The sequence below is a fragment of the Capra hircus genome, chromosome 10, assembly GCF_001704415.2.
Source record: "Capra hircus breed San Clemente chromosome 10, ASM170441v1, whole genome shotgun sequence".
Classification (NCBI taxonomy): Eukaryota; Metazoa; Chordata; class Mammalia; order Artiodactyla; family Bovidae; genus Capra; species Capra hircus.
In genome coordinates, this window is record NC_030817.1 from 30,798,107 (window position 1) to 30,817,679 (window position 19,573).

Genomic DNA, 19,573 nt, shown 5'->3' on the forward strand with positions numbered 1-19,573 from the left:
ATTCCTGTTTTATGATGGATTTGGAAGGAAAGACAAAAACGTTGAAAAGAACGGCTAGTATAACCGGGTCCATTATCTGTTTTAAGGGTGTGTGGGATTCCTGAAATAGAGAAGCAAAAGAGCAAATGTGGAATACAATGATGAGTTGATTCTCCAGTATGAAGGGAGGCCATGAGAAAATGGGAAAAGGTGTCGATGGAGACATGAACATATTTAAGACGCCCAAATTGAGGAATGTGAGTGACATCTGTTTGCCAGAGATGATTAGGGCGTAAACCTCGAGGGTTGATTCCATATTGAAGGAGAACAAAGAATTGAGGACAGGTAGAGCAAGATTTTACGATTTGTCGTGCAGCTTCATGGGAAATCTTAAATTGTAACCGTAAAGAATGACTATTTTGGTGATGTAAGTTGTGAGATTTTTTGGCTGCATCGATAGCTGATTGAAAAAACACTTGTTTAGTAAGAGCGTCCACAGTGTGATTTCCTTGTACCAGGGCACCAGGAAGGGTGGAATGCGCACGAATATGCCCAAAGAAACACGGGTATTGACGATGGTGGAGGACCTGTTGAATTAATTTAAATAAGTTAAGAACTTCAGGAGAGGTTGTGCCGATAATTGGAACAGTTTCAATCATCTGTAAAGCACCGACCACATAGGAGCTGTCTGTAAATAAATTGAAGGAAGTGGATACAGTTAGCAATGCTTGATGGACTGCAAATAATTCCACAACCTGGGCAGAAGAGAAACTGGTATGTGCATAATAAGTTTGATGGTTAATAATTAAAGCTGCAGTACCATTAGAAGATCCATCTGTAAATATAAGTGTCGCTTCAGGAATGGGTTGTCGGCAAACTATTTTTGGAAAAATAAAGGCATGAAGGCTAGCAAATTGTAACAATTTATCAGAAGGATAATGATGAGTAATCCGTCCTGGGTAGTTTGCAAAAGCTATAGACCAATTATCTGAAAATTGAAAAAGCCAATCTTGTTGTTCTAAAGCATAAGGAATACAAATGAAAGGGGGTTCTATACCAAAATATTGGATGGCCTCATGACGTCCTTTTGCTACAATTTTTGCAACGAGCTCATGGTAAGGGAGCAGATGTTTAGTTGGAGTAGCAGATAGATATATCCACCGCAAAGGTTTATCTTGATAAAGAACCCCTGTGGGTGCTCGAGGGGTAGGAAGTATATACAAACCCCATGGCCGTTGGTAATCACAATAAGTAATCTGTTGTTGTCTAATAGCTTCTTCTATTGATTGTAAGGCTGATCGTCCTTCTAAAGAAAGTGTTCGGGGTGACGCAGGGTCAGAGTCACCTTTAAGGATATCAAATAAAGGCTGCAAGGTATAAGTGGGTAGTTTTAAATAAGGGCGTATCCAATTAATGTCTCCTAGAAGTTTTTGAAAATCATTTAGAGTTTTTAAATGGTCAGTCTGTAATTTTACTAATTGGGTATTATAAACGCGAGGATATAAGGAGAAGCCCAAATAATTATAGGGAAAATGAGTTTGAATTTTTTCATCAGCTATGACAAGACCATTAAGACTCAAGTGTTTTTTTAGAATAGAAAAAGCTTGATACAATAGATGTTCGTCAGCATGAGCTAGTAATATATCATCCATATAATGAACTAAATATAACTGAGGAAAGCGTTGACGAACGGGAGCTAATGCTGTAGCAACAAATTTTTGACATAACGTAGGGCTATTAGTCATTCCTTGTGGGAGGACTCTCCATTGATAGCGTTGCATAGGTTCTTTAAAATTAACAGCGGGCAAACTAAAGGCAAATCTTTTACAATCTTGAGGTGCAAGAGGAATAGTGTAAAAACAATCTTTTAAATCTATAATAATGATATAGGATTTGTCAGGTATAGCGGAAGGAGTGGGCAATCCAGGTTGTAGGGCTCCCATATGCATCATCGTTTCATTTACCTTACGAAGGTCTTGTAGCAATCTCCATTTTCCCGACTTCTTTTTAATAACAAAAACTGGGGAATTCCACGCAGAGGTAGAAGGTTCAATATGCCCAAGTCTCAGCTGTTCCTGCACCAGCTGTTGTGCGGCAGAAAGTTTCTCTTGTGTTAGGGGCCACTGATCGACCCATACCGGTTCCTCAGATTTCCAATCAATAGGATCGGCATGTGTCACAGGAGAATCAGAGGTCCCTAGGGAAAACACCCCAAGCCCTTTCGACTTTGATTAGATTTTAAATCAAGGGGTAAAATGATGCCTTGATGTTGTTTACCCAAACCTTGGTTTGGGAGTAAGCCCTGATCCAACATCAATTCTGTTATGGTGGGTGAAGGACTATATAAATAAACACCCATTTTGCTTAATATATCACGCCCCCATAGATTAACTGGAAGATGGGGCAGAATATAAGGTTTAAATTGGCCTGTATGGCCATCTTTATCCCTCCAAGTAAGAAGGGACGAACTTTGTTCTGGATTGGTAGTTTGGCCAATACCCTGAAGAGTGGAAATAGCTATTTGTTTAGGCCATGTAGTAGGCCAGTATTTCTCAGAAATAACGCTAATATCGGCCCCTGTATCAAGCACTCCGCGGAAAAGCTTACCATCAATGCGTAGCTCAAGTTCTGGTCGTGCCTCGGTAACATTTTGCACCCAATAGGCGTCAGAGGACCCGAAGCCTCTTTCTTGACGATCTCGGTTAATTGTTTTTCCTTGTATAACTAATGAAACTAAAAGAAGTTGAGCTATACGTTGTCCTGCATTAATCACAATAATTCTGTTAGGAGCGGAGGCTAATATTTTTATCTCTCCTGTATAATCAGAGTCAATCACACCAGGATGAATAAGTATTCCTTTTAAAGACGCACTGCTGTGCCCCAAAAGCAGTCCAGCAGTTCCTGGAGGTAAAGGCCCAAACACTCCTGTGGCAAGGGTTTGAACCCCCATCTCGGGTGTTAATACTGTGTAGGAGGTGGCACAGAGGTCCAATCCTGCTCTGCCTCTTGTGGCTCGACAGAGGTCTGCAATGGTTCTTTTGGAACCTGCAGTGTTGCCCCATAACATTGTTTCGGGGCCAGGGGCTGGCCCCTCACCCAGTTTCCCGAAACCGGGGGTAAAGGATTACCTTGAACATCCGTTTTGGAAGGACAATCTCGGGCCCAATGCTTCCCCTTTTTACATCGTGGGCATAAATTAGGAGTGTTAGCAGGGATTTGTTGTTTTTGAGGGCACACTGCAGCCCGATGGCCAGGTTGACCACAAACAAAGCAACCCGAATTACCTGACTTTTGATATCCTTTCTTGTTCTTGGCTTGTTGCTGAAAAAGTACCTCTTTAATGCTTTTTCCTTGTAATGCCGCTGCCATAGCAATACCTTGCATGTAGGAGGGTCCAATGTCAGCACAAATGCAAATAAAATCAGACAGATCTCCCTTTTTTCTATAAGGTCGTAAAGCAGCTTGACAGGCAGAGTTAGCGTTTTCAAAAGCCAATTGTTTTGCGAATACTATCCCAGCCTTTTCATCTGACATTATCTTACCTATAGCATCTAAGAGCCGTGCTACGAAATCCTGATAAGGCTCATCAGGTCCCTGTCGGACTTTTGAGAGATCTTCTGTCTTAATACTAGAGCTAGGAAGTTTTTTCCATGCCTGTCGAGCTGCATTTGATATTTGTGCATATGCACCAGGTAAGAAGTTAAGTTGAGTATTAGTAGCCTGGAAAGCGCCTTCACCAGTCAACATTTCGTAGGAAGTCTGTATACCTTGTTGCCGATTGACATCGGCTATACGAGCACACTGTTCAGCATATTCAGGTTTCCATAGTAAATAATCTCCCCCCGAAAGACAGGCCCTAGTTATTTGTTTCCAATCATTTGGGGGTAGATTTTGAGTACCCAAATTTTCTATCATAGCAATAGTGAATGGAGCGGTAGGACCATATTGTGAGCAAGCAATCTTTAACTCTTTTAATTGTTTGAAAGGCAGCGCTTCATAAAAACGCTGGTTGTTATTTTCAAAGACAGGAAAAGCAAGAGAAAAATCGGAGACGACCTCACCAAGTCGTTGTGCTTGTTTCAATGCCTTCTGCAGCGGAGACATAATCTCAGATGGAGGAGGAGGAGGAGGCCCCGGAGGGGGATCGAGACCTGCTATAACGGAAGGAGCATAGGCAGGGGGAAGAGGCGGAGCAGAAGGAGATTTAGAGTTGCTAATGGGAAGCTTACTTCCTGAACTCTGTAAAGCAACAGTGAGGTTTTTTAAACATTCAATCAAATCATCTTTAGATGTTGACGCCCCCTTTTCTTGTGCTAAAAAACCCCAATCTTCTTGATGGTATTTAGCAGCTTCTTCGTCTAATTCCGCCTCATCTGTGGATGAAAGTGAATCATCATTATCTGAAGGACGCGATAATTTAGAAAACGGAGGGTCGCCTTCAACTCCCTTGGGAACAGCATACCTGGGTTCCGAATCAGGAACATGGAGAGGATTTTCTTCCTGTTTCAGTGAATTTTCTAAACGTTTTAATTCATCATTATCAAAGTCCAGACAATCACGAATTAGTGTCCAAAAGGATAAAGTTTCAACAGGCACCTTTTCAGGGCCATGTAGAGTATAATGAGCCCGAATTTGTTCCCCTACCTTCTTCCATGTCTCTAAATTTACTGTGCCTTCTCTGGGGAACCAAGGGCAAACTTCCTCAATAAATGAAAGAAAATTGATTAATTTAGGTTTGGAAACAGTAATTCCCTGATGTTTCAACATTACAGATAACATATGTACAAACAATTGACGACTATGCGTCTGTCCCATATTTATACTCTCAACTATATACCTTACTACTCCTCCTCAATTTAAATTCACTTGTATACGTATATACTCACTCTTTTTAGCTAATAAGAGTAGTGGCGAGGAAAACTGTCGAAATCGAGCCCCACGTTGGGCGCCACCTGCCGCGGCCAGCACAAGCAAGAGTCGCACCTGCACAGGGAGAGAACGGAGCGTCCCCGCTAAGAAAAATAAGAGAGAGACAAAAGATGGGGTTGAGAGGATCAGACCAAAATGGCTGATGCCTTTCTTTATTGTGCTGCAGTATATATAGGATAAAGTACGTGACTTCTAACATTCACAAGATTGTTCTTAATCTCCAAATACAATCACAAGACCCTTACCGTTGTGTACAGATCACAAATAGATAATCTATCTTCTATCAATAAGATAATCTATCTTCTATGAAATGTTGCAAGAACCAAACGTCCTGGAGCCTTAAGGGTAATAAATTCTTCAGGGGGGCGGGACAGGGAGCTTAGGAACATGCCTAAGGCTCTGCATAACGCCGAGCAGCTCCCAAGACTTAACCCTTCACCGGCAGTCCCCCGCATATGGGCTGATGGAAAATCTGTGGGTTGAGCAGAAACTGCTATTCCTGTAGTTGTCAAGCTCAAAGACCCACACTTATTTCCACATAAAAAGCAGTATCCTCTGAAACCTGAGGTTAAGGAAGGGTTAAAACCCATCATTGAAAATTTAAAGGAACAGGGACTATTAATTCCCTGTAACAGTCCTTGCAACACTCCTATTTTGGGTATAAAAAAATCAAATGGTAAATGGAGACTAGTTCAAGATTTACGTATAATAAATGAGGCTGTAGTTCCTTTACAGCCTGTGGTGCCTAATCCTTATACTCAATTGTCTGAAATTTCTGAATGAGCCAAATATTTCTCAGTAATTGATTTAAAAGATGCCTTCTATTCAGTGCCTTTGGCGGAGGAAAGTCAATTTCTATTTGCCTTTGAAGACCCTACGCAGCTAGCTTCTCAGTTAACCTGGACAGTTTTGCCCCAGGGATTTCGTGACAGTCCTCACTTATTTGGACAAAGTTTGTCACGGGATCTACAAAACTTTAATAGCTCTGAAGCGGGGGTGTTACAATATGTAGATGATATTTTGCTCTGTGCTGAGACAGAGGAAGCTTGTTCGCGAGCCTCAGAAGATTTCTTAAACTTTATAGCAGGCTGTGGTTACAAGGCATCAAGAAAAAAGGCTCACCTTTGTCAATAATCAGTTAGATATCTGGGCCTAATCATATCAGAATGGACTAGGGCCATAGGCCCTGAGAGAATTAAACCTATACTAAACCATCCCCTACCTATGACTTTAAAACAATTGAGAGGATTTTGGGGAATCAAAAATTCGGATTCCGGGTTATGGGGAACTTGCCCGGCCTTTATATAAACTTATAGCTGAAACTCAACAGGCCCAAACTGACCAACCGATTTGGTCTCCAGAAACTCAAAAGGCTTTTAAGGTTCTTCACACTGCTCTCCTGCAAGCTCCAGCTCTGAGCTTGCCCACAGGGTCAGAATTTAATTTGTTTGTCACTGAAAGGAAAGGTATGGCCTTGGGAGTTTTGACACAACCCCGAGGGCCTCACCAGTAACCTACTGCTTATCTAAGCAGAGAATTAGAAGTAATTTCACGTGGGTGCCCCCACTGCCTAAGAGTAATTGGGTCAGCGGCTTTATTAGCACCTGAAGCTTTAAAAATAATTAATGGACGAAACCTTACTGTACTGACTTCTCATGATGTGAGTGGAATCTTAAATTCTAAGGTTAATATTTGGATGACAGACAGTCTTCTTAAATACCAGTCATTGTTGTTAGAAGGACCAGTAACTAAGCTTAAAGTTTGTGGAAATTTAAATCTTGCCACTTTCCATCCTGAGAAGGAAAATGAAACACCTGATCATGATTGTTCTCAATTCCTAACTTTAAATTATGCAGCTCTGGAAAAGCTAATGGATATTCTTGCTTTCAAGTTTGGGTAGATACTTTTACTGGATGAATTGAGGCTTTAATGAGGTTATGAAGATTCTCTTCATCAGTGGAAGACTTCCCGTGGTGGACATCACCACTTCAAGGAAAGGACTTTCTCCAAGTCTGTGAATACCTTCGACAACAATCACATGCAATGCCTCTTCTTCATCTGATGACATCTACCAACCCTAAAATGGACTGGTGCAACACTTTGTACTTTAACTATGGACATAATGTGACTTTTAATTTTGATTATACATTGTCTCAGTTCAATGACTATTTTGCTATATATAAGGCAAATAGGTCTAGATCTAATGGTTTTTTTCCTGACGTTTATCAAATATGGGATGAGGTTATGTGGCTAACTCATGAAAAAGGACGTTTAATATCTACTGCCCCTATATGCTGGGAACAAACAGAGCCATCCCCAAAAGTCAGCCAACAACTTAATTACAATGATTGGAAACAATTGGGATTTTTGCCTCAGGAAATATGCAACGTAATCATTCCCGTGGTTTCCAACCCCAGTTCAGGTTCTCCCTTTGTGTGGCCAGGCACTAATTGGGACTGGATATCTCAGTCATGCTGGCTTGCTCCAAATGGGACTTATTGGATATGTGTCTCTTACCTATGGGCATGGCTTCCCTCTGGTTGGATAGGGAGATGCACCCTGGGTCTAGCCTTCACTCATGGCTTTATATTTTCAGAGCTCCCAGAAAAGCCTGCTAATTTACCCCACCTTAAAACTCGGTGGGCAAGGTCTGTATTTCACTGGTATGATTATTTGGCTGCAGCCTTTGTTCCCTCTTTGGGAACTACAGATGTTATGCTACAAGTGGATATTTTGACTAATTTTACTCAACAGGCATTACAAGATTCTCAAAAGGCTATTTCAGCTCTTAATGCTGAACAAGCACAAATTAGAAAGGTGGTTTTACAAAACAGATTGGCTTTAGATATTCCGACAGTTGCGCAAGGAGGAAAGTGTGCTATTATTCATACCCAATGCTGTACATATATACCTGATATGAGCATGACTGTTACTCATTTTGCTAAACACATGAACAAGATGATTGAGGCCATGGATACTCCTGAAGCCTCAATTGCTTCACTTTGGGAGATGTTAACTAGTTCCCCATGGTGGACAACTATCTTAATTACAATAATTCTGATTGTTTTGTTTTTTATTGTTTGCTCCCTGCATCTGTAACTGTATAACTGGATTTGTTTCTAGTCGCATGAAAGCTTTCAAGTTACAAATGGTTGCTCAAACTCCTGCTACTGCTGCACCTTCCTCCAACTACTATTTGGGGCCCCTGGATCAGATATTCTCAATATGAGGATTAGGAGAATATGTTGCCTCGCCAATTTAGGGACAATGCCCCTTCTCAGCTCGGAAGCAGTTATGGAACCAGAATGACGCCCTTTTTACCTAGGCAACATAATTCTCCTAAAAGAAAAGGGGAGAATGAGAGAGTCATTTCCTAGGCAGGTTGATAAGAAGTCTAGGGGTCCCCAAGGAGAGAGGGGTCTGGAATTCTCAAGGAGGAAGAAAGGACAAACTTTTTTTCCTTCTCTACAGCCCTTAGGATTATATAACAACAATGTATTATGCCTAAGGACAGTCTCTGGATTAAACCTTCTGGCTAATTCTGTAAATTATGGGAGTAGACCTGCTCTTTACAAGGATTATATAACAACAGTGTATTCTGCCTGAGGACAGTCTCTGGATTAAACCTTCTGGCTAATTCTGTTATCTTAAAATGTAAATTATGGGAGTATGTCTGGTGAGGTGTTTGCAACCTCCTGACATTCTTTTGATTTACTGGAGAGTATATAACTCCATTGTTAACACTAGCAAGGGGGCACTCTTTCTACCCCATTCTGATGCCTATGTCAGAAGCTTTCTTTATCTCCTTTATACTTTAATAAAACTTTATTACACAAAAGCTCTGAGTGATCAAGCCTCGTCTCTGGCCCCGGATTGAATTCTTCTCCTCCGGGGGCCAAGGATCCTGGCATCGTGATTCAACAACAACCTTTCACTACCATCACCAGTCACATTGGAGAAGGAAATGGCACCCCACTCCACTACTCTTGCCTGGAAAATCCCATGGACAGAGGAGCCTAGTAGGCTGCAGTCCATGGGGTCGCAAAGAGTCGGACACCACTGAACGACTTCACTTTCACTTTCCACTTTCATGCATTGGAGAAGGAAATGGCAACCCACTCCAGTGTTCTTGCCTGGAGAATCCCAGGGACGGGGGAGCCTGGTGGGCTGCCATCTATGGGGTCGCACAGAGTCGGACACGACTGAAGAGACTTAGCAGCAGCAACCAGGCACATCCACAACTGGGTATTGTTTTTGCTTTGGATTCATCTCTTCATTCTTTCTGGAGTTATTTCTCCACTTATCTCCAGTAGCATATTGGGCACCTACCGACCTGGGGAGTTCATCTTTCAGTGTCCTATCTTTTTGCCTTTTCATATTGTTCATGGGATTCTCAAGGGAAGAATACTGAAGTGGTTTGCCATTCCCTTCTTCAGTGAACCACATTTTGTCAGAACTCTCCACCATGATTCATCTGTCTTGGGTGGTCCTACATGGCATGGCTCATAGTTTCATTGGGTTAGGCAAGGCTGTCATCCATGTGATCAGTTTGATTAGTTTTCTGTGACTGTGGTTTTCATTCTGTTGGCCCTAAGAATAAGAAGCTTATGGAAGCTTCCTGATGGGAGAGACTGACTAAAGGGGAAACTGGGTCTTATTCTGATGGGCTGGGCCATTCTCAGTAAATCTTTAATCCAATTTTCTGTTGATGGGTGGGGCTGTGTTCCCTCCCTGTTGTTTGACCTGAGGCCAAACTATGGTGGAGATAATGAAGATAATGGCACATCCTCCAGAAGATCCCATGCACACACTGCTGCACTGAGTGCGCCTGACCCTGCAGCAGGGCACCGCCAACCCACGCCTCTGCTGGAGACTCTTGGACACTCAGGGCAAGTCTGGGTCAGTTTCTTGTGGGATCACTGCTCCTTTCTCCTGGGTCCTGGTGTGCACAAAGTTTTGTTTGTGCCCTCCAAGAGTCTGTTCCCCTAGTCCTGTGTAAGTTCTGGCAGCTCTATTGTGGGGTTAATGGCAACCTCCTCCAAAAGGGCTTATGCCATATCCAGGTCTACTGCACCCAGAGCCCCTGCCCCTGCAGCAGACCACTGCTGACCTGCACCTCCACTGGAGATACTCAAATACAGTTCTGGTTTAGCCTCTGTGGGGTCTCTGGGTCTTGGTTTGCACAAGGTTTCCTTGAGGCCTCCAAACGCCTCTGGTGGGTAGAGGTTTTGATTCTAAATGCGATTTCACCCCTCCTACCATCTTGCTGAGGCTTTTTATTTGCCCTTGGATGTGGGGTATCTTTATTTTTGGGGATCCAATACCAGACCACCTGACTTGCCTCTTGAGAAACCTATAAGCAGGTCAGGAAGCAACAGTTAGAACTGGACATGGAACAACAGACTGGTTCCAAATGGGAAAAGGAGTACATCAAGGCTGTATATTGTCACCATGCTTATTTAGATTATATGCAGAGTACATCATGAGAAATGCTGGGCTGGAAGAAGCACAAGCTGGAATTAAGATTGCTGGGAGAAATATCAATAACCTCAGATATGAAGATGACACCACCCTTATGGCAGAAAGTGAAGAGGAACTAAAAAGCCTCTTGATGAAAGTGAAAGAGGAGAGTGAAAAAGTTGGCTTAAAGCTCAACATTCAGAAAATGAAGATCATGGCATCCAGTCCCATCACTTCATGGGAAATCGATGGGGAAACAGTGGAAACAGTGTCAGACTTTATTTTTGGGGGCTTCAAAATCACTGCAGATGGTGACTGCAGCCATGAAATTAGAAGACGCTTACTCCTTGGAAGGAAAGTTATGACCAACCTAGACAGCATATTCAAAAGCAGAGACATTACTTGGCCAACAAAGATCCATCTAGTCAAGGCTATGGTTTTTCCAGTATGGTTTTTCCACATCCATACATCACATCATGTATGGATGTGAGAGTTGGACTGTCCAGAAGGCTGAGCGCCGAAGAATTGATGCTTTTGAACTGTGGTGTTGGAGAAGACTCTTGAGAGTCCCTTGCACTGCAAGGAGATCCAACCAGTCAATTCTAAAGGGGATCAGTCCTGGGTGTTCTTTGAAAGGAATGATGCTAAAGCTGAAACTCCAATACTTTGGCCACCTCATGCAAAGAGTTGACTCATTAGAAAAGACTCTGATGCTGGGATAGATTGGGGGCAGGAGGAGAGGGGACGACAGAGGATGAGATGGCTGGATGGCATCACCGACTTGATGGACATGAGTTTGAGTGAACTCCGGGAGATGGTGATGGACAGGGAGGCCTGGTGTGCTGCAGTTCATGGGGTTGCAAAGAGTAGGACATGACTGAGTGACTGAACTGAACTGAACTGAACTGAATGTTCTCCGGTTATGGTTGTTCAGCAGTGAGTTGTAATTTTGGAGTTCTCACAGGAGAAGAGCACATGTCCTTCTACACCACCATCTTCATCCACTGTACCTTTACATGTATTTGTAAACGACTTTTTAAAAAAATTCCAGCCACATTGTTGCCGGGGGCCAGCGTGAGGAATTCCGCCCATGGCAAAGGTCATGAGGAAGGAGGCTTGGCATACGCAAAGGCGTGATCAAGCCTCAGGAAACCCCCTGTTCCCGAGCATCTAACCCCAAAACCAGAGTCTGTTTTATGCTCTCACCTACACTTCTGACTTTACGGGGGGCTCTCCCCCATAACTGTTTCTCTTGGAGAAGGAGTAAACGTACAGCTCCAAGGCAATAAAAATTCTTGGGCGTGACAAGAGTGTTTCAGCTTACGGACTCCTCTGAAGGTTATCTAGCCCACCTGTATAGGTTTGTCCGGCCACATGTGATTGTTTACAGCCTCCCAACCTGAGAGGTATGAGATGTTTTAGACTTACTAAAGGCAAATTATTTTGGGGAGTTAGAAATTATTAGTATAGTTGGTTAGGAATTATATTGGTGAAGGGTTCTTCATTTGTTGTGTCAATAATTGCTGCTAATTCCCTGCTCTGGGTGGGACAAGGATGTCTCAGGTCAAACCTCTCTGCTGACAGACTAGCTGGTGTGACAGGATTATCCATACTGCTGCCACTAGGCATAAGATTGTTTACTACCTCTCAACCGTAAACCGCACAGAGAGTTTTGGAGTATTTTGAGAGTCTTAATTAGCATAGGACTTTTTCTTCTTGTTGAGTCAAGAAGGCCAGGCCTCCATATCCTTAGGCACTTGGGAATATATTAATCAATGTATTTGGGAATATATTAATCAATGTATTTGGAATATAGCAAAGGAAATATAGTAGTTTTTGATGTTAGCAATACTAGACTTTTTGAGTTAATGGATTTTCTCTTTTGTAATAGATCACTGTACTTTGTTATAAATCACTGTGTCCTTGCTATGTAAGAATGTAACTTTATCATATCTTAAGACTAAATAGGTCTTAAGGGGAGCATTGGTGAAAGGATTTTCAGTTGGTGGGCTGATGTTTGCTGCTAAATCTCCATGTTCCCTACTCTTATAATGAATATAACTAGCATATAGGAGAAATAAGTATTAACCTTTAAGCATATAGGAGAAATAAGTATTAACCTTTAAGATTAATCATGTTAACCTTGGGTTAAATAAATTCCTTTCTTGATTGTAACTCACTACACCCTCACCCTATAGGAATGTAACTTTATTTGGAGGGTGGTGCCTGGTTTAAGAAAAAACACCCTTGGAAAAAATAAGTTTTTTGGTTATCAGAAAGAAAGGATCATAAAATGTCAGCAGGTCTCACTCATGGCCAGAAGATGATGTAATATCCCTAAGACCTTTTTTTTTTATACATTTATGTGAAGCACCTGATTTTGACAAAGGTCAGGACTGCTGACTCCCACGTGACTCTGTATTCATCCCTATGTGTAACAAAAGGTATATAAGCAAACCCAAAAATAAAGAAATTGGATCAGTTTCCGGAAAGACTGATTCCCCCATGTTGCTTCTTTCTTGCTCCTGTTTTTCTGGCTGAATTCCCATCTGGAGCATGGATGCTATTCCACGTTATTCAGCCTCCTTTTCTCCACTAATCTTCCTACTACACTATCCATTTCTAATCTCTCTATATCTGTGATTAAATATGTATTTTTCCAAAGACGCCGACTCCGTCCCCACCTTCGAATCACCCTGGATCCACTGGGGCTGGACCCCGGCACATTGTGTTTTAAGAATCATTCCTAATATATACAGACACAGAATGGCTTGCCAATACCCTAGCATGGAGGATCGCTCCTGTCCATGAACACTCTCTTTCAACAAACAACACAAGAGAAAACTCTATACATGGACATCACCAGGTGGTCAATACTGAAATCAGATTGATCATATTCTTTGCAGCCAAAGATGGAGAAGCTCTATACAGTCAGCAAAAACATGACCAGGAGCTGAGTGTGGCTCAGTTTATAAACTCCTTATTGCCAAATTAAGATTTAAGTTGAAGAAAGTAGGGAAACCACTAGACCATTCAGGTATGACCTAAATCAAATCCATTATGATTATACAGTGGAAGTGACAAGTAGATTCAAGGGATTACATCTGATAGACAGAGTACCTGAAGAACTATGGACAGAGGTTCGTGACACTGTACAAGAGGCAGTGATCAAGAACATTCCCAAGAAAAAGAAATGCAAAAAGGCAAAATGGTTGTTGGAGGCCTTGCAAATAGCTGTGAAAATAAGAGAAGTGAAAAGCAAAGGAGAAAAGGAAAGATATACCCATTTAAAGGCAGAGTTCCAAAGAACCGCAAGGAGAGATAAGAAAGCCTTCCTCAATGATCAGTGCAAAGATATAGAGGAAAACAATAGAATGGGAAAGACTCTTCAAGAAAATTCAAGATACCAAGGGAACATTTCATGCAAAGATGGGCACAGTAAAGGACAGAAATGCTATGGACCTAACAGAAGCAGAAGATACTAAGAAAAGGTGGCAAGAATACACAGAAGAACTATACAAAAAATATCTTCATGACCCAGATAACCATGATGGTGTGATCACTCACCTAGAGCCAGACATCCTGGACTGTGAAGTCAAGTGGGCCTTAGGAAACATCACTATGAACAAAGCTAGTGGAGGTGATGGAATTCCAATAGAGCTGTCTCAAATCCTAAAAGATGATGCTGGGAAAGTGCTGCACTCAATATGCCAGCAAATTTGGAAAACTCAGCAGTGGCCACAGGACTGGAAAAAGTAAGTTTTCATTCCAATCCCAAAGAAAGGCAATGCCAAAGAATGCTCAAACTACCACACAATTGCACTCATCTCACACACTAGCAAAGTAATGCTCAAAATTCTCTAAGCCAGGCTTCAACAGTATGTGAACTGTGAACTTCTAGATGTTAAAGCTGGATTTAAAAAGGCAGAGGAACCAGAGATCAAATTGCCAACATTTGATGGATCATTGAAAAAGCAAGAGAGTTTCAGAAAAACATCTACTTCTGCTTTATTGACTACACTGAAAATTTTGACTGTGTGGATTACAATAAAGTGTGGAAAATTCTGAAAGAGATGGGAATACCAGACCACCTGACCTGCCTCTTGAGAAATCTGTATTCAGGTCAAGAAGCAACAGTTAGAACTGGACATGGAACAACAGACTGGTTCCAAATTGGGAAAGGAGTACATTAAGGCTGTATATTGTCACCCTGCTTATTTAACTTATATGCAGAATACATCATGTGAAATGCCAGGCTGGATGAAGCACAACCTGTAATCAAGATTGCCAGGAAAAATATCAATAACCTCAGATATTCAGATGACACCACACTTTTGGCAGAAAGCGAAGAAGAGCTAAAGAGTCTCTTGATGAAAGCGAAAGAGAAGAATGAAAAAGTCAGCTTAAAACTCAACATTCAGAAAACGAAGATCTTGGCATCTGGTACCATCACTTCATGGCAAATAGATGGGGAAACAATGGAAACAGCAAGAGACTATTTTTTTGGGGGCTCCAAAATCACTGCAGATGGTGACTGCAACCACGAAATTAAAAGATGCTTGCTCCTTGGGAAAAAAGCTATGACCAACCTAGCTGAAGCTCCAGTACTTTGGCCACCTCATGCAAAGAGTTGACTGATTGGAAAAGACTCTGATGCTGGGAGGGATTGGGGGCAGGAGGAGAAAGGGACAACCAAGGATGAGATGGCTGGATGGCATCACTGACTCGATGGATGTGAGTCTGAGTGAACCCCGGGAGATGGTGATGGCCAGGGATGCCTGGCGTGCTGCGATTCATGGGGTTGCAAAGAGTCGGACAGGACTGAGTGACTGAACTGAAATGAACCTAGACAGCACGTTAAAAGCAGAGACACTACTTTGCCAACAAAGGTCCATCTAGTCAAAGCTATGGTTTTTCCAGTAGTGATGTATGGATGTGAGAGTAGAACTATAAAGAAAGTTGAGCATCGAAGAACTGATGCTTTTGAACTGTGGTGTTGGAGAAGACTCTTGAGAGTCCCTTGGACTGCAAGGAGATCCAACCAGTCCATCCTAAAGGAAATCAGTCCTGAATAATCATTGGAAGGACTGATGCTGAAGCAGAAACTCCAATAATTTGGGCACCTGATGGAAGAACTGACTCATTAAAAAAGACCCTGATGTTGGGACAGATTGAAAGTGGGAGAAGAAGGGGATGACAGAGGATGAGATGGTTGGATGGCATCACTGACTCAATGGACATGAATTTGAGTAAGCTCTGGGAGTTGGTGATGGACAGGTAAGACTGGCATGCTGCAGTCCATTGGGTCACAAAGAGCTGGACACCACTGAGTGACTGAACTGAACTGAACTCAGCCCAGGTAGTGATGAAAAAGTACATTTCTGACTGTTGAACCTAGACCAATGTGATGTACACCATGTTCCCCCATCCCTGACCCCGCTCCAGTCCCAGCCCCCAATAGTGTCCCTTCATAGACTTTGGCTGGGGACTTGTGCTAGGGAAGATGATTCAGGGTAGCAATGGTACCTGCTGTCTTTAACTGGTCCTCAGGCTCAGTTCAGTTCAGTTCAGTTCAGTCGCTCAGTCGTGTCCGACTCTTTGTGAGCCCATGAATTGCAGCACGCCAGGCCTCCCTGTCCATCACCAACTCCCGGGGTTCACTCAGACTCACGTCCATCGAGTCAGTGACGCCATCCAGCCATCTCATCCTCGGTCGTCCCCTTCTCCTCCTGCCCCCAATCCCTCCCAGCATCAGAGTCTTTTCCAATCAGTCAACTCTTCACATGAGGTGGCCAAAGTACTGGAGCTTCAGCTTTAGCATCATTCCTTCCAAAGAAATCCCAGGGTTGATCTCCTTCAGAATGGACTGGTTGGATCTCCTTGCAGTGCAAGGGACTCTCAAGAGTCTTCTCCAACATCACAGTTCAAAAGCATCAATTCTTCGGCGCTCAGCCTTCTTCACAGTCCAACTCTCACATCCATACATAACCACAGGAAAGACCATAGCCTTGACTAGACGGACCTTAGTCGGCAAAGTAATGTCTCTGCTTTTGAATATACTATCTAGGTTGGTCATAACTTTTCTTCCAAGGAGTAAGCGTCTTTTAATTTCATGGCTGCAGTCACCATCTGCAGTGATTTTGGAGCCCCCAAAAATAAAGTCTGACACTGTTTCCACTGTTTCCCCATCTATTTCCCATGAAGTGATGGGACCGGATGCCATGATCTTCGTTTTCTGAATGTTGAGCTTTAAGGCAACTTTTTCACTCTCCTCTTTCACTTTCATCAAGAGGCTTTTTAGCTCCTCTTCACTTTCTGCCATAAGGGTGGTGTCATCTGCATATCTGAGGTTATTGATATTTCTCTCGACAATCTTGATTCCAGCTTGTGTTTCTTCCAGTCCAGCGTTTCTCATGATGTACTCTGCATAGAAGTTAAATAAGCAGGGTGACAATATACAGCCTTGACGTACTCCTTTTCCTATTTGGAACCAGTCTGTTGTTCCATGTCCAGTTCTAACTGCTGCTTCCTGACCTGCATACAGATTTCTCAAGAGGCAGGTCAGGTGGTCTGGTATTCCCATCTCTTTCAGAATTTTCCACACTTTATTGTGATCCACACAGTCAAAGGCTTTGGCATAGTCAATAAAGCAGAAATAGATGTTTTTCTGGAACTCTCTTGCTTTTTTCATGATCCAGTTGATGTTGGCAATTTGATCTCTGGTTCCTCTGCCTTTTCTAAAACCAGCTTGAACATCAGGGAGTTCACAGTTCACGTATTGCTGAAGCCTGGCTTGGAGAATTTTGAGCATTACTTTACAAGCATGTGAGATGAGTGCAATTGTGCGGTAGTTTGAGCATTCTTTGGCATTGCGTTTCTTTGGGATTGGAATGAAAAATGACCTTTTCCAGTCCTGTGGCCATTGCTGAGTTTTCCAAATTTGCTGGCATTTTGAGTGCAGCACCTTCACAGCATCATCTTTCAGGATTTGAAACAGCTCAACTGGAATTCCATCACCTCCACTAGCTTTGTTCATAATGATGCTTTAAGGCCTACTTGACTTCACATTCCAAGATGTCTGGCTCTAGATTACAGTTTCTATGGAGAGAAGGATTTGAGGCTGATAGGATCTGGTAGACTTAAAGGCTAGCTTTGTGAGACTGAGCACAGTGAACAGTACATAAGGCATGGGGGAGGGAGGAAATGTTTTCCTTCCTTCTTCAGGAAACCAGGGACAGTCTTACAGCCTACAGATAGAAACCTTGGAAACGGAAGCCTGGATACCAAACTTGATGTTCTTGTAATGGTGAGTGGAAGCAGTGAGGGTTCCACAATTCATCCTGCAAGAATCATTTAAGGATAAGTGGGAATGGAGGTAAAATATTAATGCAGATTAGTTGTGATTGTTGCTGACACTGCTTTGTGGGTCCATGTGAATCTCTTTCTTTGGGATACCCAACTATAGGTGAGAGATACCTTCTTTTGGGGGATTAGTATTTCATTATATTTTTGACAAGTTGAGATATAATTATATTAGTTTCAGATGTTGTTGTTCAGAGGCTAAGTCCGGTCCAACTCTTTGTGACCCCATGGACTGCAGGATGCTGGTCTTCCCTGTCCTTTGCTATCTCCTGGGGTTTGCTCAAATTCACGTCTATTGAGTCAGTGATGCTATCTAACCATCTCATACTCTGCCACCCTCTTCTTTTGCTTTCAGTCTTTCCTGCATCACAGTCTTTTCCAATGAGTCGGCTGTTTGCATCAAATGGCCAGAGTATTGGAGCTTCAGCTTCAGCATCAGTCCTTCCAATGAATATTCAGGGTTGGTTTCCTTTAGGATTGACTGGTTTGATCTCCTTGATGTCCAAGGGACTCTCAAGGGTCTTCTCCAGGACTACAACTCAAAAGCATCAATTCTTCAGCACTCAGCCTTCGTTATGGTCCACCTCTATATTGCAAAATGATCACCACAATAAATCTATGTACATCCATCATGACACAGTTTTTCTTCTTATGACAAGAGCTTTAAAGATCAATGGTCTTAGCAACTTATAAATATATAAATATAGCAGTATTACTAACTATAGTCTCCATACAGTACACTCCATCTTCCTGACTTACTTATTTTATAAGTGGAAGTTTCTATTTTTGACTATCTACTGCCTGTTTCTGGTGACTACCAATCAGTTCTCTGTATATGAGTTTTCTTTTTCTTTTTATTTTAGATTCCACATATAAGTGAGATCATATAGTATTTGTATTTCTTTATCTGACTGGTTTCACTTAGCATAATGCCCTTTAAGTTTCATCCATATTATTGCAAATGGAAGGATTTCCTTCTTTTGTATGGCTGAATAACATTCAATTGCATTCCATCTTTTATATATATATATATATATATATATATATATATTATATATATATATATATATTCAACTACAAATTTCACTTGCCAAGATCATTGCCAGCTAAACAACAACGACAAGTACATTTGCCATCTGCCTTCTCGGAGATTTAGTCCTGTGATTGCTGCAGCTGCTGACCTTCAGCCACTGAGGGGAATTCAGGGTGGAGAGTGAGGCAGTCTGTGCTCCAGGGAACCTGGTGGAGCAGAACTGCTGCTGTATATAATAGTTTGCATCTGCTAATCCCAAACTCCCACACTGCCCTGTCCTTGGCAACCACAAGTCTGCTCTCTGCGTCTGTGAATCTGTTTCTGTTTCATAGATATGCTCATTTGTTTTGCAGTTTAGAGTCCACATGTAAGTGATATCATATGGTATTTGTCTTTCTCTTTCTGTAGATGGACATTCAGGTTGTTTCCATGTCTTGGCTATTGCAAATAGTGCTGCAGTGAACATAGGGGTGCACGTACCTTTTTAATTATAATTTTGTCTGGGTATATGTCCAGGAGTGGATATGCTGGATCATATGGCAACTCTATTTTTAGTTTTTTTTTTTAGAAACATCCAAACTGTTCTCCATAGTGGCTGTATCAATTTACATTCCTGTGAACAGTGTATGAAGGTTCCCTTCTCCCTGAATCTTCTCCAGAATTTATAGTTTGTGAGTTGTTTGATGATAGCTATTCTGACTGGTAGGAGGTGATATTGTAGTTTTGATTTGCATTCCTCTAATAATTAGTGATGTTGAACATTTTTTCATGTGACTCTTGGCCATCTGCCTGTTTTCTTTGGAAAAATGT

General features: G+C 42.1%; 1 protein-coding gene across 1 annotated transcript; it reads left to right on the forward strand.

Annotated features, from left to right (window-relative positions):
- On the forward strand, nucleotides 6,861-8,131 carry LOC108636968 (endogenous retrovirus group PABLB member 1 Env polyprotein-like). The gene has a single exon (XM_018054086.1). The coding sequence runs from the start codon at nucleotides 6,952-6,954 to the stop codon at nucleotides 8,005-8,007; it is 1,056 nt and encodes a 351-aa protein (XP_017909575.1). The 5' UTR covers nucleotides 6,861-6,951; the 3' UTR covers nucleotides 8,008-8,131.

What these genes read in the sequence shown, in the direction of transcription:
- LOC108636968 (XM_018054086.1), top strand. Translation starts at nt 6,952, where the DNA reads ATGCCTCTTCTTCATCTGATGACATCTACCAACCCTAAAATGGACTGG.